At 42.8% G+C, this 27,161-nt stretch overlaps 1 protein-coding gene across 2 annotated transcripts in view; it reads left to right on the forward strand.

Moving 5' to 3' along the window:
- Window positions 1–27,161, forward strand: part of ASTN2 (astrotactin 2) — a 669,461-nt gene that overhangs the window by 401,496 nt on the left and 240,804 nt on the right. For both annotated transcript variants that reach the window (XM_079961923.1, XM_079961924.1), the window contains exon 11: window positions 15,307–15,457. In XM_079961923.1, the coding sequence (XP_079818049.1) occupies window positions 15,307–15,457 (151 nt within the window). The remainder of the gene's footprint in view (window positions 1–15,306; window positions 15,458–27,161) is intronic.

The raw sequence follows: 27,161 nt of genomic DNA on the forward strand, positions 1-27,161 counted from the left end.
AGATTCAGTTCCTTGCTTTGAGTGTTTTGTTGTTTGGCTCTTGATGCTTTTCAAGACTCCTGCCTTCTAATCCGCAATTGAAATCCTGTGAATAAAGGTAATGATAAAGGTGCCAGGAACTATTCAGAGTCACCATGCTCCCATGCGCTCTTAATAGGAACAAGTGGAAGCCTGATTTATTATAATAGTCATGGGGCTCCATCTAGCACTTTACCTCCACATCTTCAAATACCTTTAAAAAAAACAAAACAAAAAACAAATATGAAGCGGAATGCCCACCCCCGTGATTTAGGAACCTGTCGATCAAACCTTCTTTACAAGTAGTAGATAAACTGTATTGTTGAAGTGGATTGCTCAAAGTTTTGCAGTGGCTGCGGCTTGCACACCCATTATTTTATCTGTCCTTTACTGTGGCCTCCACTGTGTGTTTTGTGAAGTTTTTCCTGTGCTGTTGGTGCTTTAAGCACTACAACCAAATGCTGCAGGTGTACCTATAAAGCAGATCATGTGGGGAACCTGTGGTCCTCTACATGTTATTGGACTTCCAAATCCCATCAGTGCCAGCCATTATGGCCAGTGGGGGCATGATGGGAGTTGTAGTCCAGCAATACCTGCAGGGTTGCAGGTTCCTTGTCCTTGTTTCATGGGTTCAGTTAGATGAGGGGTAGCCAATGTTGTGCCCTCCATATGGCCTGGACTCCAACTCCCATCAGCCCTGCCCATTGGCATTGTTAATTGCTAAGACTCACTTAACATTATGACCTGAGAAGCCCATTAGACTATCAGGGCAGTGCTACACCATACAGTTAAATCTCATCCAATACACAATTAAAGCACATTACTTCCCGCAAAGATTCCTGGGGACTGTAGTTCCTCCTCACAGAGCTACAATTCCAGCACCCTTAACAAGCTACAGTTAAATACTTCTGCTTTAAATCTATGGTGTAGATATGCTCCCAGTATAAATGCATCACAGGGTTTATTCATATAGAAAGACATTTCCTTCCACACAGGAATATGGGCAAAGACATTTACTCATGTCCATTCTCATATTCTTCAAAAGAGCTGCTTCAGTTGCAACTCTTTTTCTAGTTGAGTGCATTTGCATAAGCAATCTATTAGTCTAATTTTCAGTTTAAATGGAATATTGCAGCTGGTTGGTTGAAATGATACTGCAGAATTTGCAGTGGCCAAGGGAGCCCATGCATTGCATGTGGAAGACCCTAGGCTAAACCTCTGCCGTTTCCAGTTTGAGGGTCTCTGCTCCCGTGACTGAGAAAGACCTCTTTCTGAGATCTTTGAGAGCTGTTGTCAGTCAAAAGAGACTAGAGGGATCAATAGTGTGACTCTTTGAAAGGTGGCACCATATGTTCATTTTTGTGGGAGGATCTATAACTGAGTGATAAAGCATGTACTGTGTTTTTCAAAGGTCACATATCTAATTCCTAGTTGCGTAGTTAGAACTAGCTGCCTGACCCTCTAGGGAGCTGCTGCGAGTCATAAGATAGAGCTGGCTATATTCAAGACTATACTAAGACAGCTGCATACCTTCATAATTCTGCTCATTGCCTCCTGGACTTTGCTGCTTCCAGTGATAATAGTAAAATGCATACTCATCTCAGTGACAATTATGATCTAGACCTGGGAGTCTACATGATGCCCTCCAGATATTATTGCCCCCCAAATTCCCATCTTACCTGACATTAGTCATGCTGGCTGGGACTGATGAGAGTTGTGGTTCAACAACTCCCATTAGCCCGCGTCTTTTGGTTGAAGGATTTCAGTATTTAGCAATGCAGATTTTAGCTGCTGCTAGGAGGGCCTTCCTCATTTTATACATGTGAGCATTACCTCTGGCAGCAGCACACCCAGGCTGGTCTAAAAAGCATCCTTTCCTAACCTGATGCCTTCTGTTGTTGGACCACAACTCCCATTGTCCCTGGCCATTGGCCCTGCTGGTTAAGGCTGTTGGAAGTTGGAGATCAGAATGTGCCAAGTTGGCCTATAGCACCCCATCCTTCCCAAAAACACTTTGGGTTCATTTGGTATCTATTTCTTATCTACCTATGGGGTTGTATCCAGCTAAGTTCTACTCAGGATAGACCAATTGAAATTAATGGACTGAAGTTAATAATGTCTGTCATTTTTTATGGGTCTACCCTGAGTAGGATTAGTCTTGGATACAACCCTAGATGTATTTTCCCCCCTAAGAGCATCATGGCCAGCCACAGAATTTTCCGAGTGGCCTTAAGGGCAACATTGTCTCCAGATGTTATTGGACTGCAACGCGTGTTAGCTCCAGCCGGCATGGCCAGTGGTCAAGGATGATGGGAAGTGTAGGCTAACAACACCCATAGACCCATAAATAGAGAAGACTGCTGTAAACTGCTGTAAAGTATGAAGGGATTCTTGGTACTTTAGGGTTAGCAGAACTGGATAAGTAAGAAGAATGCTGAGTGGTAGAATGAATAGTATCACATCTTCAAATATCTAGACTAAGGGCTTTTACATGGAGGATGGAGCAAAGTTTTCTCCTGCTCTGGAGGGTAGGACTCGAACCAATGGATTCAAATGATAAGAAAAGAGATTTTGACTATCTGTCATGGATGCTTTAGCTGAGATTCCTGCATTGCAGGGGTCTAGATGACCCTTGGGGTCCGAACTCTACAATTCTATGATTATACGACTAAACACGAGGAAGAACTTTCTGACAGTAAGATCTGTTTGACACTGAATTTTTCCGTGTATAAGACAATGCTTTTTGCATACACAAACATTAGGCAAAAATTGGGTGTCGCCTTAATACACGGATAGTGAATGCGGGGGGGGGGGGGCGGACATGTGATTAATGGCACCAGCATGCAGGAGATTGGCAGTGGTGATTGGGTGGGTGATTGGTGGCTGCAACTGGCTGTAGCTGTGGCAATTGGGCAGGTGATTGGCAGCTGTGGGGAGGTGGGCAGGTGATTGGCTGCGGCAAGTGGGTGGATGGGTGGGCTGTTGGTGGCGGTGAGCGGGCAGACAATTGGCGGCTGCAGCAAGGTGTGCGATTGGCAGTGGCTGTGACAAGCAATTGGCAGTGGCGGGCAGGCGGGTGAGCAATTGGCGGAAGTGACCTCCCTTACCCCCCCCCCCAAAAAAAGCTAAATAACTTAATTTCTTAATTTGGAGTTTAAAAAAATAGGAGTCGTCTTATACATAGGGGCATCTTATACATGGAAAAATACGGTAGTCTCCCTTGGGAGGTTGTGGACTTCATTGGAGGTTTTTAAGCAGAGGTTGGGTGGTCATCTGTCCTGGATGCTTTAGTTGAGATTCCTGCATTTCAGGGGGCTGGACTAGATCCCTTCCAACTTTACAGTTCTATTATTCTAATATTCTTTTCTATGACTACAAGTAGTGAGTACCATTTCCCCCCAGTCCTCTTAAACATCCCCCTGATTCACTCCTACCACCCTGCCTGGAGAACCATTATAAGGACTAAGCAGTCTGATTAATTCTAGGAATCGTCTTATGATGTGACTGAATGTGAGACTGGAGCTTTATTCACTTTAATAGGGTCTTTATTTTAAAACACAAACACTTCATTTTCTCCCTAAATTGCAGCAGCAGCAACCACACTCAGAACAAGCTGTGTTTCAAGCTGAATCCCATTGTGCTAGCAGGAGCTGTCTTTCAGCTGGGTCGATGAACATTTTCCCTGCCTTTTATATACCTGTGTAGGTTTTCCTCTGAAGTTTCCCTGTATTCACCATATAGCACATTTAGGTCTCGTTCCACAGCGCCGTTCCTGGTCTTCTTTTGTATTCCTTTCCATGCCTCTGTAAAATGGGCAAAATGTAATATGCTTGTGTGTGTTGCAACAAATGCCCTTTTTTTGTACCAAGCTGCTTCCCGCTGTTGTCTTCTCAGTGCTGACAATGGGTTGCACATTTTATTTCTCTAGTACCTTTTGAAAAGGGCTCATGTATTCCAAGAGGGCCTTTCAACATTCCCCAGCTCGTAGGTGGGAGGGAGGGACCATCCCTTGTGTGTTATTACTGGCCTGTAGTGACTTAGAATAAGCCATAAAAGTACTGGAAAAGGGCACTGGGAGAGAGGTTTTGAAACACCAACAGGACAGAACTTTACGCTGTCTGTTCCTCTTGCCAAGTTGCCTGTTGCTAACACACCAGTGGAGAGTGACTTCTGAGGCACAAGTTCTGTCTGATGTGTTTTGACAGATCTAATCAGGTGAGCATGGTGATGCCTCCTCTGTACCCACTCACCAGTGCCTACCTTTGTGAATTGCAGTTCAAACTGAATATCCTTCACAATTACTCTGTCATCTTGAAGCAGAGCCAGTGACTTCACTGAGGCTGATAAAGAAACAGAGAGGGAGAGACAGCATGCTAAGGAAGCTGCTGCAGAGCAGAATTCAGCTGTCTGGCACTGGCACCATCTCTAGTGGGCCTTGGGAGCCCAGGAACCCACATTTATTTTTATTTTTTTGTTGTGGGTGCTGAGCTCCCCCCCCCCAGCTGCCTTAACTCTGGTGTTCCAGCATTGCTGCCTTAACTCTGGGGCTCCAACTGGGCTGGGGTCTCCACATCCGCCACGGGGCTTCTGTTGGGACGCACTACCCACTACAGCCACAGATGTGTTTCTGAGGTGTGTCCTGGCCACAGTGGGCCCCAACAGAAGACCTGTGGTGGACATGGAGGCCCCAGCCCAACACCACCTCTGTGCTGGAATGTGAGCATGCACCATGACACAATCTCATGATGGTGCAGCACGCATGCACTCGGCACTTACAGTCTGAGAACTAAGTCAGCACCGCTGCTATATATTGTGGTGCTGAAAAGAGTGGCAGATTTATTGTGACAGAATCTTTGGTGGATTGCAGCCCACTTCTTTAGACAAATGAACTGCTTTCTTTGGTACACAGATTGTGTTCACACACTAACACACCCAAAGGGGAGTGTAGGCAGCAGATCAAAAAGGCCATCAAATACAATGGTTAAACAGAGCTGGTTTGCAAGAACAGAAAGGAGCCTGTGCATTCAGATAGTCAAGGTTTGGCTCAGTGTGTTATGTGAACGAAGCCACGGTCTTCAGCATTTCCATGCAAAGCTCAGATGCATAAAGAAAAGCACAGTGATCACTCAGGATAGCAGTAATCGGCAATAAGACACAGTCTTTGTAGCTTTGCTTTGATAATTAACAACTTGAATGGGAGAGCTCAGGTGATCAAGAAGAGCCAGTCATATTCCTGTTATTGCAATATATCTCTGGCCAACTGCTCTCTCTCTCTCTCTCTCTCTCTCTCTGTGTGTGTGTGTGTGTGTGTGTGTGAGAGAGAGAGAGAGAGAGAGAGAGAGAGAGAGAGAGACTGGGCAAGGAATCAGTCAAAGCACCCATCTGCACTTATTTGCCTGCTGTGTGCTCTGCCAGTTGTGCTATCTGCCACTCTCCCTGTTCTGCCTTATCCAGACCTGCTTTATTGCCTTCCCCTCAGTGTAATGGGCTATTGGTTTTCTGCCTGTGCTGCCAGGTGCTACATCTTCCTGAAACTCATCCTGCAAGGGTTTTCGTTCTGAGCACCTGTCAGGTATCTCTTCTCCTAACCATTTTATCTGGGTGTTGTTGTTTTTTTAAGTTTTGTTCCTCTTTCCTCTGAAAGGCACCAAGCAACAATTCCACTGCTGTGCCAATAACTTGCTGTTGTTGCTGACTTCAGTAAAGCAGGCAAGCAGGAGACAGAATGTCATGTATTTTATTGTCCCATGACACAAAAGCAGTTGAACAAATTGTGGTGGGCAAAGAACAATTGCCGTATGTGTTATTGCTGTATGTCTTACAAATTTGTTTGTGCCGGCATCATGCATGGTACTGTATGAGACACAAAGCGACAATGGTTAATTTCGAAGACCTTGTGGTTCACATCAGAGAGACTGGGGTGGGTATTCTGAGCCAGGTTCCTCCAGGTCCTGAATAGAAAGTGAGTGTATGTTTACAAGGAGTGGTAGATCTAGTAACTCATGATAGTTACTTAGGGAGCGGGGTGGGGTGGGGTATTGTTTTGTTATTTGTGTTTTTACTATTCATGCTTTTATCTTGTGAACTCCCCTGAGATCTTTTGACAAAGGGTGGTATATAAAACTAATAAATAATATTATTATTAATAATAGATCAATTAGGGGAGAACAGATGTCTGTCCCATTGTCTGGGGACCAGCCCTCTGTAAGTGGAATAAATAAAGCAAATGTTTACTATTGGATTAGACATGTGTACTGAAGTTAAAATGTACATGGTACTAGAGAGAGGTGATCAGCTTAGCAAGTATAATTGCAATAATAAAACAATATTAATAGGCTCAGAGAAATTGCTTAATAATGTTCCAGTTAGGATTCTTAACTATGCATCATCCCCAAATTGCAAATGAGCTTGCTGAGTTCACAGAGGAACTTACAAAAAGAGAGCGAGAGGGAGAGCTAACAGCACAAATGCATAGCTTGGTAAATGAGTTAATTAGTGTTCAATTACTAGACATTACTATCTATTACTAAATATTGCTGCTACCAATTAGATGTTGAATGGACCCATATTTTGCTGCAATTAATAATATAAATTTTATTAATAAATGCACAAATGTGTTTGGGTACCAAGTGAAACGTGTATCTGCAAATGTCTGGGTATGAAAACATAACCAGGGTTCATAGTTGTTGTGTTTAAATGTAGAAATTTCAGTGGAAAGCTTGGTTTTTAACACGTTGAACCCTTTCAGGGTTCTCGGAAGTTGGATAGGACTGTGGTGAGAGAGAAGCATGGAAACTAACCCGGCTCAGATAGCCACACTGGTCCACAATTAAAGAAGCTTCACTATCCTTTTAGACGGTTTCTTAATTTGGCAAACTGGAATCAACAGGGTTTGTGCTAACTCTGGTCAGAATGGATAAACCATAGCTTATGGCATTTTCTCTGCCCCCACTTGCTGTTGCTATGCTGAATGGCTGAGGCTTGGATGGATATGGGATACAGATTTATGTGGATGCAATGAATACAGAGAAGTGCAAACAAGGGTATGCATTTAAATTATTACCCTTCTGCCCTCCCTTCTGCTATCCTGGAGGGCTATCAGCACTTCAGGCCAGAGACAGTTTGGTTGGACTTGGTTTGAAGGAAAAGAGGAGGATCTTAGTGTAAAGTGCAGAGCAATAATTGTGAGGTGCCAGAACTGAAAGGATGACAAATAATACCCTTAATAAAATGTACCACACTCTTATATTGAATGCAACAAATTTCTTATTCTCCCACAAGCATTCAAGAGAGACCACAGTGGTACCTCAGGTTAAGTACTTACGGTAGTTCGTTTCGGAGGTCTGTACTTAACCTGAAACTTTTCTTAACCTGAAGTACCACTTTAGCTAATGGGGCTTCCTGCTGCTGCCACGCTGCCGGAGCACAATTTCTGTTCTCATCCTGAAGCAAAGTTCTTAACCTGAAGCACTATTTCTGGGTTAGTGGAGTGTGTAACCTGAAGCGTATGTAACCTGAAGCGTATGTAACCCGAGATACCGCTGTATATATTTCTTAACAGTTAAGGCTGATTCAAAAATGCATTAAGCACACATCATATTTGAATTGTGTCCACAGTTATTTTTAGTTGTTTGTCTCTTAAGTGTATATATATGTATATATATATGTGTGTGTGTGTGTATATATATATATATATATATATATATGCATGCATATTGAGAGTTAGGTTTCTCCCTACCCCCCATGTATTCTAAATAGATAAGCTGCTAAAAATACTCAGATTCTCAGTCTAAATATGCCATGTGGGATGTATATTGGATTCCCTGTTGCTTTGAAGTGGCACTTAGAGCTTTTCTGCATTGCAGTTTAAATGTATTTGTCTTCTTTTCAGCTGTTTTTTTTTTTTTTGGGGGGGGGAGGAGAGTAATGATTAGCTTTTTAAAGAATTCTAAACACAACAGCACTCAACAAACTATATTTTGTTTCCAAGTCTTTCAGCAGTAACAAAATCTACAATGTGTTGCATTCAGTGATAGTCCTACTCAGAGCAGACCCATTGAAACTGATGGAATTAAGAAGTTCATTAATTTCAATGGGCCTGCTCTGAGTAGAACATTCTCTTATCTTTAAAGTAAGGATGGGTGGATCAGGCTATTTCTGGTCTCTGCCACTTTTTCAACTGTTCACCTATAAGCCCATCCTGTGAAGTTTCTAACTTGATAGCAGTAGTTTATTGTCTTTAGCAAACTCCTAAGCAAGAGTTGTGAGTTTTATCACCCCACTGCAGGCTTTCTTTGAATGTGTGATCTTTTTTTAAAAAGGTGTCACATGCTGTGAAATTGAACACACTGAGTAATTGCATCAGGCCTTTAAGACCTTTGCAGACATATAATTTACAGAGCTCCTGTACTGTTGGAGTTTGTCATGTACATGCAAAGTCACATACTTTGTCTTAAACTTTTCACCAAATTCTTGGTTGCCAAGGAAACCAGCAAATATTGGCAGATGGAGAGAAATTCTTAGTTGCACCTGAAACCTGTCGTTGGCTTGCGTGGGTATGGAAACACTGGGAGGAAAAAAAGGCTTTCTCTGTTTGCGGCTCTGGATAGACATTGCTATTCAAAGTAGGAAGTATAGGGCTAGATAGACACAGAGTCCAACTTGGTATAAAACAACTTACATTGTCCCTGCAGTATGAGTAGCTTCCTTGATGTGTACTGAATTGGACTTCACGTCCAATATTGTGTTTCCTGTGTATTTTGTGATGCAGTTGTTTGGAGTATGGGGTGTTAGGGGAGGGTAGTACCTTTGGTAGGGGACACGTTGTGCTTCTTCTGGGGTAGTTTGTACACCTTTGGTCCACCTTGCACTCAGCTCTCACCTGTGGCTCCTAGAAACTGTAAGCATGCAACAGTGGCCAAACCTTAGAAAATGACTTTGACTGGGCAGCCAAACCTTCTAAAGGTAGCTGATGGGTCTCAAACCCTTGGTGAGTTATGGACTTCCCCTGCATGCCAAGACAATTCTGGCAGATTGAACAAATCAGACCAATAATGAGTCCAAAGAACAAGAAGGTGGTTCCCACACGTACCTTAGAATGAAGTGAGGGGCAGATGGAGTTCATCAACTCCGGAAGGTACCCCATCTAGGAGAAGAGAAGAAAAGGCCAAGGACTAAATCCTACACAGATCTGGAGTGGAGTCTGGAAGATGGTTGGATTGCACCTTATGTACCTCCTTCCAGCACCTTTTGCAGCCAAGATGGTGCCAAACTTATTGTTCTGCTTTCCTTTGGACCACATCGGTGACACTGAGAGTGGCGTCTTTCTACCTGGGAAGCCCAAGACCTCCATACTCACAGCCCAGGCTTGCTGCCCAAAGAGGTAACTTCAGTGCTGCTAACATAGCAATTTGACATCACCTCTAGAGGCACACTCCATTGAGAGACTCTCTTGTCTCTCAAGATAGACAGATACCAACATGTTAGGAAACTGATTTGTTGAAGGCTTCCATAATTGCTCCTTGTGCGACTTCTTCTCACTTTGAACTTCAGTTCTCCCCACTTTGCCCTATCACACAAACTGCTTTGAAATCACCCATTAGTTTGAAAAGCAACATGCTGCATTTCTGGGTATCATATGAGGGTAGTAGGGGGGTGGCCTGCTTTTGAAAATAGTCAGATCCCTCTGCCTCTTCCCTTTGGAGGGAAGCACCTGTTTCCTGGACTGTCAGGGCATAAAATATGCCCCTCACATGCACATGTAAATGCATCCCTATGTATTAAGAGGAGGGAGGGAGAAATTTGATTCAGTTCACATTTAAAAGCAAACCTATCTTATTCAAGAGTAATGCACAAAAATGCACCAGGAGAAACTACTTTGCAAAAATCTGTAAATTAGGCAAAATCACATGCAAATATGTATGTTAAGATAATTTGCACTAAAATGCTACTGAATTTTCATGGGGACTTTTTCTTTTCTTTTCCAAAAGAAGAATGTAAACTGTTGTAGAAATGTGGAGAACTAAATTTAAGATTGGAAAGATGAGAAACTGAAATGGATGGATTCACCCATCCCTGACTAAGAGTAGACTCCTACTCCATGCTTCTAGTTCAGGCATAGGCAAACTCCGACCCTCCAGATGTTTGAGACTACAATTCCCATCAACCCTAGCTAACAGGACCAGTGGTCAGGGATTATGGGAGCTGAAGTCCCAAACATCTGGAGGGCCGGAGTTTGCCTGTGCCTGTTCTGGTTAATATAATCTCTGGGTATAGGGTGGTATATAAATTCAAAAAATAAAATTAAAATAAAGAGATGCCAGCTTCAAACTCCTACTCAGCCATGAAGCTGATACCAGACTGAAGGCAAACAAATTGCTTTGACATAGGGTAAGCTGAGGCCTTTCAGTCCTGGCATTGGTAGGTACCCTCCTTCCAATAAAAAGCGGAACCACCTTACTTATACGGCTACATTTTGTCTTGGAGCCTTGGATTCCTGTATCACTCTGATCTTGATCTAAGTTGGAATCTGTTGTCCCTATGGATCCTGCTGCCTCACATTGTGTCATGGCCTGCTCAGAAGGCTTCCAGTGTATCATCCTGAGTGCCTCTGTTGGCCATTAGCAGAAAGCATGAATGGGGGCACTCATCTGGGGTTCCTGCTACCTACTTGGGCATACAGTTGATGGCTCTGGGATTTTGAGAACAGTATTTTTTCTGCATGTTCCCCTTACTCAGTACCTCAACAATTTGGCTTATCTGAGCATGGGACATGGGGGGGCACTCATCTGGGGCTGTATCCAACTAAGTTTTACTCAGACTGGACCCATTGAAATTAATGGACTTATGTCATATTCAGTTCATTAATTTCAGTGGGCCTACTCTTGAGCAGAATTAGTATTGGATGCAACCCTTCATCTACATTAGTACAGTGGTACCTCGGGTTACAGATGCTTCAGCTTACAAACACTTCAGGTTACAGACTCTGCTAACCCAGAAATAGTACCTCAGGTTAAGAACTTTGCTTCAGGATGAGAACAGAAATCGCGGTGTGGCAGCACGGCAGCGGCAGGAGCTAAAGTGGTACTTCAGGTTAAGAACAGTTTTGGGTTAAGAACAGACCTCCAGAACGAATTAAGTTCTTAACCCGAGGTACCACTGTATAGGTATCCAAACCAGAATTGAGCCAGAATGCTTAGAAGACTTGTTTTTTTCTGAGAAGGTGACTAAGATTTTCTCATCCACCCTGCGCCTTAATTAAAAGATCAGTTTTGAAGAATTTTATCTGAATGTTTACATGCCTCTCCACTCTTTGTGAGAGGCAACTTGTGCATGTATCTGATTTGAATAATTCTTCAATTCATGCCATATCATGCCATATCAATTCATGCGCGTGCACACACACACACACACGTTTTTCAGGAGCTACACAATCATAGTTGCAGTTAAGCATTTGTCATCAAATGTATTTCTTTTCTTAAAATAAACAGTGTAATATGTTATTTGTTTTCTGAAAAATAAGATTAAAATTAAAACCTCCTCCCTTTAAGCCTTGAATCCTTTACTTTAAAATGGGAGTGGGATTGTGGCAGTAGTCTAGGGGGCAATAATGAGAAGGGAGTATATGCATTTATTTGCTGTGCATGGGTTTATTTGCTTGTTGATGCTTTAACTGAGATTCCTGCGTGGCAGGGGGTTGGACTAGATGGTCCCTGTCAACTGTACAATTATACAATTCCATTATTCTGTGATTTTTTAAGAGTTTCCTGATGCCAAACCCTCTAGATAACATGCAATCAAGTTAGATAAAAATATTCAACAAAATCAATACAGCTTTTTAAAACAACAACAACAAAGAATAAGAAGGGGGAATGAATAGCAACTAAAGTCAGTAGGGGAGACAGTGGTCACACCCACAGCGTACATTTGAAGAACTATTGTGTCACTTTTAACAGTCATGGCCTCCCCCAAAGAATCCCGGGGGGGTGATTTGCAGTGTGATTGTGTGTTTGTGTTTGTGTTTGTGTGTGTGTGTGTGTGTGTGTGTGTATTCTAACAACTCTAAGCACCCTTAGCAAACTGCAGTTCCCGGGAATATTTTGGGGAACTAATGACATTAGAGTGCTTTTAAATGTATGCTGTGAATATGTCCTCTGAATCAAAGCCACAGGACAGGCATACGAAACCAAAGAAATTCTCTTGCCTGATTTCAAGTTTGTTGGAGGGCCATTGTTGCAGGCACTTTTCAGATGCATGTCAGCCATAAAGGCTAGATAGTTTTATGTTTCAAAGCTATATAGCCAGGCTGCCCTTGTGTGTTTTTTGTTTGTTTGCTTGCTTGTTTGAGAAGTGATTCCTCAGATTCCTGCAGATATATACTCTCCCTACCTCCTTTCTATACCCCAATTTCCTTCCCTAGCTTCTGTATTCATTGTCTCACGTCCTCCAGACTGTTAGTATATTCCCAGAAGGGTTCCAGTCCATACTGGAACTTTAGATTTGCACATTTTAGATGGATGAATGGGCTGTACTTCCCTAGCTCAACAAATCCACATTTATTTATTTATTTATTTATTTATTCATTCATTCATTCATTCATCTTAGATTTGGGGAGTGACAGTGAAATGCATTGAAAAGTGTGAGATGAACAAATGATTAACAGAAAGATGTGTAAGCACCCCACAAGTAAGTTATGACGAATGCTCATTGTCATCTAACTTCCCTGCAAACAAATCAGAACAAATGTTCAGTAAAGACTTAATATAATCTAACATCCCTGCAAGCTTTGTGCAAGCAAATCAGGATGGATGCTGAGTTAAATAGGTTAACTGAAGGGACCCTCTGTCTGCCTATTTATTCCAGTAATGGGCTGATTCCCCCCCCCCCTTTTTCCTGTTTGTCTTCTGATGGATGGGTAAGTTATTGATTCATCCCCCTCATTGTGTGTCTGTGTGACACACAAATGGATATATATTTTAATAAGTAAATTTTTGATACACCCTGTTCACTGCTTCTGCCGCAGGCACAGTATTCCAGAAAAAAAGTGAAGTGTGTGTAGAATCACTCAAAACAAGCAGCCCTTTAGAAGATCCCTGGGGCATGGAATGTGGCAGAAAAAGGTCTGGTTTGTCTCCTTCATGCACATCAGTCTCTTCCCCATGTGCTCAGAGGCTTTGCCTGGAGAACCTGCCAGCCGTTTTCTCCAAAGCAACCTTTTGTTCTCAGCTTCCTCTGGGTATGGCAGTCAGCCCTCTCCTGTTTCATTGTCACCTGCTCTTGTCAGACCTTCATATTTAAATAATAATCCTTCTATCGTATCAAACGGTTCAATGGAAGAATCCTGCTTGATACATAACAGCCCTTTCTCTGTTTTCTTTTACTGTGGCAAAAGGAGGAGAATGCCAGCTTGTTCATCTCATTTGAACACTTGGTTTCCCTCTTGTCTGTTCTCACTCACTCATACTCTGACGAGGTTAATATTTAATACATCCAGCTGCTCAGCCGAGTCCACCAAGCCTTCTGCCTTAGTGGTTGCAGCACCAGTGACAGTTTTCACCTTGCTTGAAAAGGGTGACCCTACTTTACTTAGGAAAGTACTGTTTATGTATGCGACGACAGCAGCAAGAATACTGTTTGCCCAGGGATGGAAAGAAGAAAGAGCCTCATCAAAAGGAGAATGGATAATGAAGATGATGGACTGTGCAGAGATGGCAAGGCTGACTTGACTGGGAAGATCAGGGACCAAGAAGATAATAAATTTAATAGAGAATGGTGTAACCTTGTAGAATATATTAAAGAATGCTGTAAAAATCTAAAAACGTTAGCAGGATTGACATAGCAGTTGTAATTTAAAATAACAAAGGATAAAAATGAAGTACAATAATTTGGATAAATGCAACTAGTTGCAGTTAAAAGGAAGACACATTTTGGAAGCCAAGAGGGGGGTGGAGGGAAGTCCAGGGGTTCAGGGAACCCCATAAAGGTACTGATATGGACTATGGTTTAATGTAAATATCTGTTTTAAAAATTGTGGTTTTTCTTCTTTTTGAAACTTTGAAAATACTTTTTTAAAAAAGGAAAAAGAAAACGGTGACCCTTTCTCTATCCAGCTGTTGCCACCAGACTCTGCCACTCTCTCAGTGTTATGCTAAGCCTTTAAAGTGCTAGACCATCATGGACCTGGTTATCTCAAAGGCCTCCTTCTCCCATATGGACCCTCCTGTATTTTAAGATACTTTTGGAGACTACGTGCATTTATATAAGCAAGCATGAGAGATAGGGCGATCTTAGTGGTTCCATCTGGAATACCTTCCTGATGGAGATTTGACAGGCTCCCTCTCTGCTCTCTTTTAAACAGAAACTGAAAGCCCACGCCCCTTTAAAGGCAGACTTTTAAATACAGTGTTACAGGTTTGGAGGGTCAGTCTGTGTGATCCTGGGTATTTGTTTAGAATCTAGTAGAAGAGACTGCTGAACCAGTCAGACAAGTTTGATAATGGCATTACCTGGCCAGATAAGTACCATGATTTACATATCCAAGACACATAACTGGGCCTTTTCTTACCACACCTGGTTGAATGCCACTTCATTTTGGCATGGGGAATAAAAGGGCAAGTGTGTGTGTGTGTGTGTACAGTATGTGAGGTTTTGTTTTTTTTTTTGTTTTTTTTTTTTGCTTATGCTGGAATCTTGAGATCCCTGAAATCCTAATGGGAAAGCAAGATCTGCTGGGGCATTAATGTGGTGAGCCCCTCTATCCTATACTCAGGTGGATATATGTGTAAATAAAACCATGTATGCTAAAGACACCACAGTCTCCACTGACCTTCATTCCAAGGAAATAGAACCCTGGGTGAGCTGAGGCACTCCTGGAGTCTCTCTCCACTCAGATATTGGGGTGTATGCAACAAGATGATTTCTGAAACTGGTTTGTTTATTTGTGCTTGTTAAACTAGTGGGGCTGTTCTTTCATTCAATTAAAACAGCACCAAAGCAGCACATGGAAACTAGATTAGCATGTTGAGAGGGAATTGCTAGTCTAAAACTCAATCACTCTATTTTTGTTTGTGCAGGGAATTGAGGCCCCATGTGTAGTTGTGGATTAACTTGATAGTTTATCACCTCTGAAAGAAAAGCCTCTTGTGCTCTTTGTATCTGGCAGCAATACAAAGAACAGAAAAAGAACAAAAAAACCCCCACCCTCCTCATATAAGTAGCTTTAATTTCATCCCCTTTAGCTTCACCAGTGGGCATGCTGAGCTAGTTTTAACAGCACCTTTCTCCTCCAAGGGAAGAAGCAATGCTGTCAACCTATTTCGAAACCATCAATGACCTTCTCTCCTCCTTCGGGCCAGTTCGAGACTGCTCGCGCAACAATGGTGGCTGCACCCGAAACTTCAAGTGTGTGTCAGACCGCAAAGTGGATTCGACGGGCTGTGTGGTATGTACACCTCTGAATTCCTCAGAAAGAGAAACAGCATATGAGGCTAGAGGATGGGGGAAATGATTTGGTTAATACTGGGGTTCAGATCCTACCTAGGGTTCAGCTAGGCGATGGTATCCTGAACACGCATTATATGCTAAGGTTGCTTGTCCAACTTAGGGATTGTCCAACTTAGGCAGTAGCATCCTGCACTCTAATTTGGGCACTGGGTTAAAGGTCCCACTTAAGGTTCAGCTTGGTAGTAGAATATTAATTCTCTAATTTGGCGACTGGGAGTGCAAAGGTGACCTGGTAAAAATGGGGAGATGTACACCCTCAGCACAACTGCTATGGATAAAAAGGTAAAGGGACCCCTGACCATTAGGTCCAGACTCTGGGGTTGCAGCACTCATCTCGCTTTATTGGCCGAGGGAGCCAGCGTACAGCTTCCGGGTCATGTGGCCAGCATGACAAAGCCGCTTCTGGAGAATCAGAGCAGCACATGGAAACACTGTTTACCTTCCCGCCGGAGTGGTACCTATTTATCTATGTGCACTTTGACATGCTTTCGAACTGCTAGGTTGGCAGGAGCAGTGACCGAGCAACGGGAGCTCACCCCGTCTCAGGGATTCGAACCACCAACATTCTGACCGGCAAGTCCTAGGCTCTGTGGTTTAACCCACAGCACAAGTGTAATTAATTAAATGTTAAAGCTTCCAACAGAAAGTGCTTATTGGTATCCTGGCTTCATCACTTTTTTGACATGATTTAAGCATCACTGTGCACAAATTCAAAGAGTTTCTTTTCTCCAGGTCCTTGCAAATCTCCTTCTTCCTCAAAAAGATTCCTGCATTGCAGGGATTTTTGGACTAGATGACCCTCAGAGTCCCTTCCAACTCTTCAGTGCCATTATTTTTTCTCTTCCCCCCTCCCTGCAACAAGCAAAGTGTTGGAAACATCAGACTGATCTGGATTTGGTTACTGAGGATATTTATGCCACTGATAATGTACAAAGTTCCTTAAATCAAACAGCTTTATTTTTTCAGTGGCTGTTTCTCCCATTTTCCCTCCTCCCCAATTTGTCTGACACTTTACCCTACAATCTGTGCCTTTCAGATATTGTCATCTGGATGGAGAGAGAGGGGTGACGACTGTACTGGACCACCTTTATAAGTCAATATGACACTAGAAGGGATTCATGGAATCCTAGAGTTGGAAAAGGTCCTGAGAGTCATCTAGTTCTAGTCCAATCCCTGCAATGCAGGAATCTGGGGCTCACAACTACAACCCTGAGATTAAGAGGCTCATGCTCTACCAACTGAGCTACCCCAGTCTGAAGAAACTGATGATAAATGGCAGCCCCACCTCCCTATTTACATTGTGTGAGGTGCTGATAGCGGGAATTGAAATCCATGTCATCAAGCAGGGATAGGAGTCCTCCCTCCCCTATCGTCCCTCAAAATAGCTGCATCTGTACTGAAAGGGATGCAGACTTCATGAGCCTGATGGTGCCATTTGTGTGTGAAAAAGAGTTTGCAAGCAAAAACACCTACACATCCACACACACACAAAAAAAGTATTAGAAAAGGTGTGTATGTATATATTGAGGTGTGTGTTTTTCCTCCAGTTCTCTCTGTTTTCAATTGTTATCTCTGAAGAGCAAACACTTTCACAGATTTGATGCCTTCTCAGCATTTGGTAGAATGATGCAGCCTGAAGTCACAGAAGTCTACGTTTGCCATCTTTCTCGTTTCATTCCTTCAGCCCTCTCTCTTCCATTTTGAAATATTTGTTTGAGGTAGAATAGGGAATCAGATGAGGCCAATCCCTTCAGGGGAGAAACACCCATACATTTTGCCTCTGTCGCCATGGGAAGGTCTCTCCTGTACCACTTGCTTGGGTGTGCCTTTTCTTCTTCTCAGTCTGTGCCCTGGTCTGTGGTGATCCCACTCCTGGTATTCAGCACTAATTGCATACATAACAATAGTAAAAAAGTTGTATTCCCTCTGGCTTCAGTGCAGTTTCTGTGCAATTGATATCATACCTCCAGACATGTTTTTCTTCCAAGCAAAATTTCTCACTTTCTCTTTGCACCCAGCCTGTCACATCATTATTTTCAAACTCACTCTATCTTTTTGTGTGTGAGAGAGCGAGAGAGCACATCTTCAAGATGCTGCCTGTGATTTGGCTGAAGCTGGGAGTAACAACAAAGTGCATCTGACTGTCTGTCTCTCCTCCCACTTCCAGCATCTCTCTCTTTCTCTATAGAGCTTGGGCTGCCATACGGTCAATGCTATACCTGTCTCACTCTTCTTTGCTAACTTGTTATTTTTTCTTTCTTTAAAAAATCTCTACCTCAGTGCTAGACAAAAGTTATTTAAATATGTAGATTCAATTTTATTTCAACCCTTCAGGTAACAAGTCCCTCACTTACACAGGAAGAAATTTGGGGAAAGTAGGGTGGGGAGGACGCATGGGAAATGAGTGGCTGGCTAAGCAGAAATCCTCCAAGGCAGAAATAGCCAACGTGGTGCCCTCCATATGTTGCTGGACTGTAACTCCCACCGTCAACTGTGACTGCTAGCCATGCTGGATGGGGCTGATGGGAGTTGTAGTCCAACAACACCTGGAGGGCACCATATTGGCTACCCCTGCAGGAAGGGGCAAAACTCTCCAAAATCACTGAAGACAAATGGCTATTTTTAATGGGAAGCAAATGAGCGGAGAGGCATTTAATGTCTGGCATCTTTCAACTATGTTCTGAAGTGAAGCTGCATTCCTGAATTCCTACCACCTAGTCCTCTGCCATGTGTAGATCCAGACCCAGGCCTTGGGTTTCATAGTAAAGGTAAAGGTAAAGGTACCCCTGACCATTAAGTCCAGTTGTGGACGACTCTGGGGTTGTGCGCTCATCTCGCTCTATAGGCCAAGGGAACTGGTGTTTGTCCGCAGACAGCTTCTGGGTCATGTGGCCAGCATGATTAAACTGCTTCTGGCAAACCAGAGCAGCTCACAGAAACGCCATTTACCTTCCCGCTGGAGTGGTACCTATTTATCTACTTGCACTTTTTGGCATTCTTTCAAATTGCTAGGTTGGCAGGAGCAGGGACCGAGCAACAGGAGCTCACCCCATTGTGGGGATTCGAACCACTGACCTTCTGATCAGCAAGGCCTTGGGTTTCATAGAATAGCTACTAATTATTAGTTCTCATTGATAGAATCTAGAATGTGAAAGTTCTTTTTTCCTACACAGTCATCCACATCTGTTTCCAGTGTTCAGACTGAAAGTGTCAATCTTATGTAGCCAATATAGAACTAACCTTACACATGAAGGAGACATCAGTAGGCCTGTGGGTGGGGAAATCCACAGTTTGCAAAAAAATACACACACACAAACACTATTTAGAGGAGGGGGTATGAAAGTGGGGAAGTTCTGGGGGGGGAATGCAGCACAGTGAGCTGTTTTCTGTAGCCCACTGATTGTCTGCTGATGGGGGGGGGGGTTGCATGTGTATTTTATGGAACAGCCACATCCAGAGCATATATTTCAAACACTATCATACCATCTTAACAGTCGTGGGGAATTTTTGGGAACTGTAGTTTGTTTAGGGTGCTAAAAACTGTGGCTCTGTTAGGTCAGCATCCTCAACAAGCTACAGTTCCCAGAATTCTGAATGAGTGATAAAGTGGTAGGATATGATCAGAGTGTCTAGGATTCTGAATAGGGAGCAGTCCAGATTACAACATCTTGTTGCACGTTTCACTTGTATGACTGTACATCTGTTTGACTTTAAGGTGTCACAAGACTCAACAGGTTAACAGAGCCATCCTATTTTTTATGTTTTTTATTGGATTTTACAAAGTAATATTTACATTCACAAACATAGATTTTTTTTAAAAAAACCAAATAAACGAGATTCTTCCAAATCTTTAAACTTCCCTCCACCCATCCATGGGTTCTTTATTTAACCTTTTCTACTGCATATCATATGTCACTCCAATTTCCCAGTTATCCATTATATCCAAAGTCTTTGTAGCCTTACAAGAGTTATTTTAAAACCAGCTAACGGGTTCAAATGTTTACAGTGGTCTTCCAAATATAGTATAAATTTCTCCTATTCTTTATTAAAGTTTTGGTCTTCCTGATTTCTGATTTTCCTGGTCATTTTTTGCCATTTCTGCATAGTACAGCAATTTGTTCTGCCATTCCACTCTGGTAGGGACCTTGTCATCTTTCCAGCTCTGGGCTATCAGCATCCTAGCGGCTATCATTGCGTACATGAATAGTGTTTTCTGCTCCTTCGGTAATTCTGTACCTATAATTCCTAACAAAAAAGCGTCTTTTTTTTTTTGCAAACATGATTTTAAACATTCCCCCCACCCCAGTTCCTTATATATCATTTCCCAGAATTCTTTTATTACCTTACAGAGCCATGCTTCTGAAATTGGTCCTCACTGTGGTGATCAACCTGTGGCTGGCTTTATCACTTCAGACTACAGGTGGGGTGGGGCTTACATATTTAAGTGAACCTTCAAACCACAATAAATTTTAAAATGTTAAATCTTTGCATGTAGAAATCCAGCATGTCATAAGGAAGGAGTCTTTAAGAGTCTTCTCCCTGACATGCTAGCTTTCTCCACGTAGGGCTGTGTTTAATATGGAGATGCAGTCTTTCATGCGAGCCCCACCTGCAGTCTCAGGTGACATTAGCAACCCAGGCAGAAGTAGACCACTTCAGTGCAAATAGGTGCTGAGAAGGGGAAAGTACAGAGCTGGACGTTTTAACATCCAGAAAAGGAGAAATTCCTAAACTAATTGCTAATTTGGAAACAGGAGGAAGAACCGTTGCCAGGTTTTATAAATCAGCAACAATGATGCTGGATAAACTCCCATAGATACACTGTGGTTTTTTTATTTTATTTTTTAGTGCAAAATATATGTATATCTGGCATCTGCAATATTAAATTATAACTAAGGAGAATCCCTTATTCTGCTGAGGCCTTCATTTCTGAGCGCTGCACATTGGTTGCCTCAGGGGGACACTTAGCAAAATGCAAGATATTGTGACTTGTTCTAAGATGCTCAAGAGACAGTTGAGTTTGAACATCTAAAGCTAAAATAATGATGGATTGGTCTTGTAAAGGGCATAAAAAAACAGATAATGTGAGAGGAGGAAATAGAGGTTTTTATTAAGGAAAACATTTGTAGTGTGTTGCCTTAGGAAGAGTTGTTACTTTTGGAAAGCAGGGGAATTAGTAATGCAGAAGCTGCTAATGGGAGCCAGAGGACAAGATTTAAAAGTTCTGCAAATATTGGTCTTCCAGGGACATTGAAACAGTGAGGAATATGAGGATAAAAGTTACTATGTACAGAGGTGGTTCATGCCTGCCCTTTCATAAAAAGAGCCCTGCTGTGAATCACGTCAAACCCACCTCCCTGAAACCGGTTGTTATTCAGAGGAACAGAACTAAAATGAGATGCAATCAAAGCCATTCCATGCTGATAGACCTATCACCCTCCATGAACTTATCTAATCTCATTTTAAAGCTTTCTCAATCAATGGCCCTCAGCACCTTGTGGCATTGTGCATCAATCTCATTTGGTAACTCCTAAGTTCCCGTATTAATGGAGATGCATCAACTTTATCTATGCCGTACATTAAACAAAAAACAACAACCCTCAGTCATATCCCTCTGTTGATGTTGCTTTTTCCAAGCTATGCCCAAATGCTCCCAAGCAAGCCCCTTCCTTGGTTCAAGCTCATGGTAGGTGACCAGTTCAAGGCTGGAAGGTGAAGGAAGGAGGGACTCTGGTCACATGGCTTTCGCCAAAGAATTATAGAAACTGTAGTTGAAAGCTACTGAGAATTATACTTCAATATATTTGATGCTGCACAAATGCCCAGGAAAACAAATATATATTTCCCTAGTGCCAAAGTGATGACAAGGCTGGCAAGAGGCAGGTTCCACTAAGAAGAGCTTTCCATAAACGGGGAACAATAACAGAGAAAGTGCATTCTTTTGTCTCCACGTTCTAGATCTGCTTCAGAGGTGGCACATAGAGAAAAGCTTCAGATGATGGCTTCAGGATTTGGATATTAATTATAAATCCTGTCAGGCCTAGGTCATGGGAACAGCCTGCTGGATAGCTCTAAGACCCATCTAGTTAAGCAGCCTGTTTTCACAGTGACCACCCAGGAGCCCAGCAGACAGAAACTGGCATTCAGAAGCATGGCTTCCTCTGATCATGGAGGCAGAGCACAGCCATCATGACTGACAGCCATGGATAGCCTTTGATATCCTCCAGGAATTTTCCTGATCCTCTTTTAAAGCCATTCCAGCTGATAATGGCCTTGGCAGCAACCATAGTTTAATATTGATTGTTGGGCTTTGGCTGTGCTCTTCTTTCTTTCTTTCTTTCTTTCTTTCTTTCTTTCTTTCTGGGTGGGGAATAGCATTATATGTAAAGGCTGTGTAGACTTGTGAAGAAATCCATGACCTGGAGCATGGAAAGCAGATGACCTTACTGTGGGTGTCTACTATAGACCACCAAGCCAGACTCAAGACTACAATGATGCCTTTCTAGAGCAGATTACCAAACATTCAAATAGGAGAGATACAATAGTCATGAGAGACTTCAACTTCCTTGATATCTATTGGGACTCAATCTCAATTTCTCCAAGAATGTAAGATCCGACAAATCCCTCTGTTGCCTTGATGTCAATTTAATTTACTACAAAGGGATCACCTGGTCCTCACCAACAGGGAGGAACTGATTGACAAAGTGAAAGTACTCGGAAACTTGGGAGGAAGTGATCATGTCCTTTTGGGTTTCATGAAACAGAGGCAAGGGAAAGCTGAGTGTAGTCAGACACACACTCTGGGCATGATCAGAAATACTCAATGAGAAGGGAGTATTTAAATGAATTCATATCTCCAGGGCCTGATGAGCTGCATCCGAGGGTACAAAAGGAGCTTGCAGATGTAATTTCAGAGCCTTTGTCTATAATCTTTGAGAATTCTTTGAGAACAGGTAAGGTCCTGCAGACTGGAGATTGGCAAATATTGCCCCCATCTTCAAAAGGGGGGAAAGAAAGTAGTCTCAGGTAACTACCGACTGGTGGGCTTGACAATGATACCAGGAAAGGTCCTAGAACAGATAAGTCAACAGTAGGTCTGTGAACATTTAGAAAAGAATGCTATGATTACTAAGACTCTGAAAAGCAAGTCATGCCAGATGGATCTCATTTCTTTTTTGATAGAGTTATGAGCTTGGTGGATCAGGGGAATGCTGTGGATGTAGTGCATCTTGATTTCAGTTAGGCTTTGAGGAAGCCCTCCATGATATACTGTTGAGGAAGCTGGTAAAATGTGGGTTGAACGAGGTAATTGTTAGGTGGATTTGTCACTGGTTGGCCTCCATATTGAGCTTTTTCTGAGCCTTCGCTTCCATTGGTGACAACCACCTTGGGGTTTTATTTTCCTTATATTTTATCCAGATGTTAAACAGTGCTTTTCTGACAATATGGTTTTTAAACGCTTTATGTGCTTTGACCTTATCATACCACAAGTATGCATGCCACCCAAATACGTTGTTAAAACCTTCTAAATCCAGCACATCAGTGTTTTCAAGAAGCAACCTTTCTCTCAGCCAGCAAAAAGCAGCTGATTCATAATAAGGTTTAAGGTCTGGCAGGGCAAATCCACCTCTTTCTTTAGCATCAGTTAATATCTTAAATTTTATTCGAGGTTTCTTGCCCTGCCAGACAAATCTAGAAATATCTCTCTGCCACTTCTTGAAACAATCCATTTTATCCAAAATTTGCAGTGTTTGAAACAAAAACAGCATCCTAGGCAGTACATTCATTTTTATCACAGCGATTCGGCCTAGCAATGATAGCTTCAGATTTGACCATATTTCTAAATCCTCTGGGCCCATTGTTGTTCAACATCTTTATAAATGACTTGGGTGAAGGAATTGAGGGGAAGGAATTTAGGGGATTCTCATCAGTCTCCCTCAGGAAGTTGTGGACTTTCCTTCCTTGGAAGCTTTTAAGCAGCTATTGGATGGCTTTCTGTCATGGATAGTTTAGCTGAGATTCCAGTGCTGCAGCGGGTAGGACTAAATGATCCTTGGCGTCCCTTCCAACTCTACAATTCTGTTATTCTGTTTCTGTGTTAAGCCTCAGAATGCCATCCAATTCTGGCCCCAATCATGCAGCAAGGCTTGTTTCATCCAGGGGTGTAGCATGGGTGGGGGCGGGGTGCAGCCAGGACAATTTCCCCCAGCACATTTTGGGTGGGGCATTTTGGCCACTCATGCCACCCTCCCTGAGCCAGCCCTGCACAGTTTTGTCTGGGATCTTATCAGATCCCAGCCTCACAAAGCAGCTTGGGGAGGGCAGCATGAGAAGGACCATAGTTTCGCAAAGGTGAGGCTGGGATCGAATGCCTGTTGCATTCTTCTCCTGCACCCTCTCTGAGTGTTTACTTGGCAAATGGAGTAAATGGGTAAATGGAGCCAGCTGCACCAAGCCAGCCCTCAAATACTCCATGGCAGGTTTCATCTCCTACATTATCAGCTACCTAAACACCCAAAGCTGGGACCCTGCTGGCTCCTGTTTTTTTTAAGGATGCTGGTAATTTGATAAGGAGGTTGTTTGATATGCAGTGAAGCTGATCCATAGTAGTAGCAGCAGCTGTTTTCCTTTGATATCAAATGGTGCTAACAAGGTACTAAAGGGGGAACTTTGCCTAGTTCCCAGCATCCCTCAGCAGGCTGTTTCCTTGCAGGTGATGGTGCTTCTCTAATGTAGCAGTAAACTAAAGTCACTTAGTGGTATATTTATTGCACTGGTGATTTATTTTTTATTGCACCACCAGTGGAATGTTGTTCACCAGAAAATGCACAAAACAATAACTTTGTTGTGGAATGTGTAGCACAAGTTTATGCTTGTGCAACTGCCACATTAGATTCCTCTTCTGTAGGATTTATTGTGCTATTAGACAGACAATGCTTGATCTAGGCCCATGCTTTATTCTTTTTAATTCAAGTCCACTTAACACCCCCTGTTCTTATTTATTTTTCTACAAGAGGCTACTATAACTTCCGTCCCTAAAGCTTTTCTTGCTGCTGCTTCAATCACCCCTTCCTTCTTTCTTTACTATGAGGTGTTTTTGAAGTAAGTGCCAGGAGCATCTCCACAGCACATTTATTAGCATTGTCAACAAAATGGCTTGTAATATTTAGAGGATGTGATAGAATATTTGAAAAGGCAGCAATTTACGCTCCACGGAAACACTCTTTTTCAAGTGTAATAATAAAGAAAGGAGCTGAGCTTAATAATAATAAAAAAGTGAAACCTTTTAGGCAATTAAGCTCACTTATTTTCCTTTCCATGTTGGGAAAGAGTGTCAGTAATGAGGCATTTCTGATCTTTGAAAGTAGAGCCTGTATCATCAGCCTTTGTTGTTAATGAGCTTTGTATCTCCTGAAAGTAGTGGAAATAAACAGGCAATGGATCGGATGTTTGTTTTCTGGAGCAAATGGCCCAATGTATTTCACATCTTGGACTCATTTAATCTTGCTTTCCAAGTCCTAAATACCTTCAGTTCATTTACCATGGCAATGGCATCATTTGGAATAACCACCATATTCCTGGCTATCAGATAGGAGACACAAAGGCAACATTACAGGAGGGAATTTTGCACTATGGTGCCTTCGTTTTTTTCAATCGGCCAAAACCAACTGTCCCTTCACATGTTCTCCCAATCACATGAGAACCACTTTTGCTGCTGACAGAATAAGGTAAGCTGCCTACACCAAGTCAGATTATTGGGCCTACTCCATATACTGATTGTTGTCTGCACTGGCTGACTGCAACTCACCAGGGTTTCACAGGCATTTTAGAACAACTCTACCTGGGCTTCTTTGGGATCGAACATAGGAATATGTGGATGATTTGACCACACAAGTGGGACCTGATTGTGTGGGTTTTTCTTACAGAATCAGCACCATCTGCCCTTCCAGCAGGCTGACAGTTTTGTGGGGAAGACCCACGCAGTCACCACTACCACTACTCTGCCTATGTAATTGGATCGTTTGAATGTTTCCCCAGTCACGTGCAAGCTGCTTGTTCAAGATGGCATGTGTAGCTTTGGGAACTTTAGGATTCTCTTCCCACTTGTGACCTTGAAGAGCATCCTTTGTAATGGCTGCTCTGCTGCAAGAAAAGTGGACAAGTTAGAAATGGCAACCTCTTACTCAGCACATCTGTACTTGTGTGCATTTATAGGATTTTTTTTGCTGACTGTGAGGACAAAAGCGTAACCATACCTCTTTTCTCCATCCTTTTCTCTTTTTTGTACTGATGGCAAGGCAGTGATGAAAGACCAAGCTTAAACACTGCTACTACTCCTGCCCCAATGTCAATAAATAAAAAAATAATAATGCAGGTAAACATTCTGAGTGAGCATTCTGAGCACTCCAACTCATTTGTCTGTTGTTTCATTATTACGTGGGTACAATTCAGTTCTTTGATTAGGAAGAGGGAATACTTTCAAAGCTCTGAGAATGTGCTTGAGGTGGAATTTATATCTGTGCATTGGAAATTGATTGTGTGCCCTTGTGCCTTATTCATTCTCTGTTGCATCATTTGGGACTTTTGGGTTTTGAGAATAGGCAAGTAAGAGGTGATGTGGTAGAAGTTTTTTTGGTTTTTGTTTTAATTATGCATTGCGTGCAGGAAGTGGATAGAGAAAAGTCCCCCCCCCCTCTTTCCCTCTCTCTCTCAACACTAGTACTCATGGACATCCAGTGAAACTGGAAAGTACTTCTGCATGCAGTGCAGTGGAACTTTCTCCCACAGGAAACAGTGATGGCCCCCAACTAAGGTGACTTTAAATGAGGATTAGACTAGATACATGGAGGACAAGGCTATCAATGGCTGCTAGCCATGTTGGCTATGTTCTATCTCCACTATCAGAAGCATTGTCTGTCTCGAGAGACAATGGAGTGTGCCTCTGAGGAGGGGAGGGTAGTCAAACTACTGTGTTAAGCAGCACCAAACTGACCTCTCCAGGGTGCAAGCCTGGGCAGTGTGTATGAAGGTCCTGGGCTGCCCAGGAGACAAGACCTCACCCCCCAGCCTCACTGATGTGGTCCAAAGGAAAGTTCGGCTGCAGGAGTTGCCAGAATGAGGCGTACAAGATACCATCCGAACATCTTAGGGACTCCATTCTAGATTTGTGTAGGGTTAACTCCTTAGACCTTAGTCCCTGCCATCGGCTCTCCTTGCTCCCTAAACTCTGTTGCCCCATCAGCATCTGACATGCCCCCCCCCAATCTTCTTCCTCTGACCTCCCTTCTGTGTCCCACCACCAATCCCCTGACTCTAAGCCTTCCTTCTCTAGGGTTTTCCTTGGAGGTTCCTCAGCTGGTGCCTACCACCACTCCTCTTCATCCAGCCAGTTCCTGACATGCACACACCCTTCTGTATCCTCCACCGAGGAAGTCTAGAGATATTATCAGAGTTCAAGGGCACATTCTGTGCATGGCAGGGCCAGTGAGAGGAAGGTTCCAGGGTTCTAAGAGGGAGGCCTGAAGGGCCGCATTCTGTTCCTCACCCTTGCTGTAGCATATTCCTGAAGCTGTGGTTTGCCCATGGCATCAGTTTCCTCAGTATGTATGGAGCGGTTTGACTTGGCTGTTTTTCTTATCTTT

This window comes from Podarcis cretensis, assembly GCF_951804945.1.
Source record: "Podarcis cretensis genome assembly, chromosome: Z".
Lineage (NCBI taxonomy): Eukaryota > Metazoa > Chordata > Lepidosauria > Squamata > Lacertidae > Podarcis > Podarcis cretensis.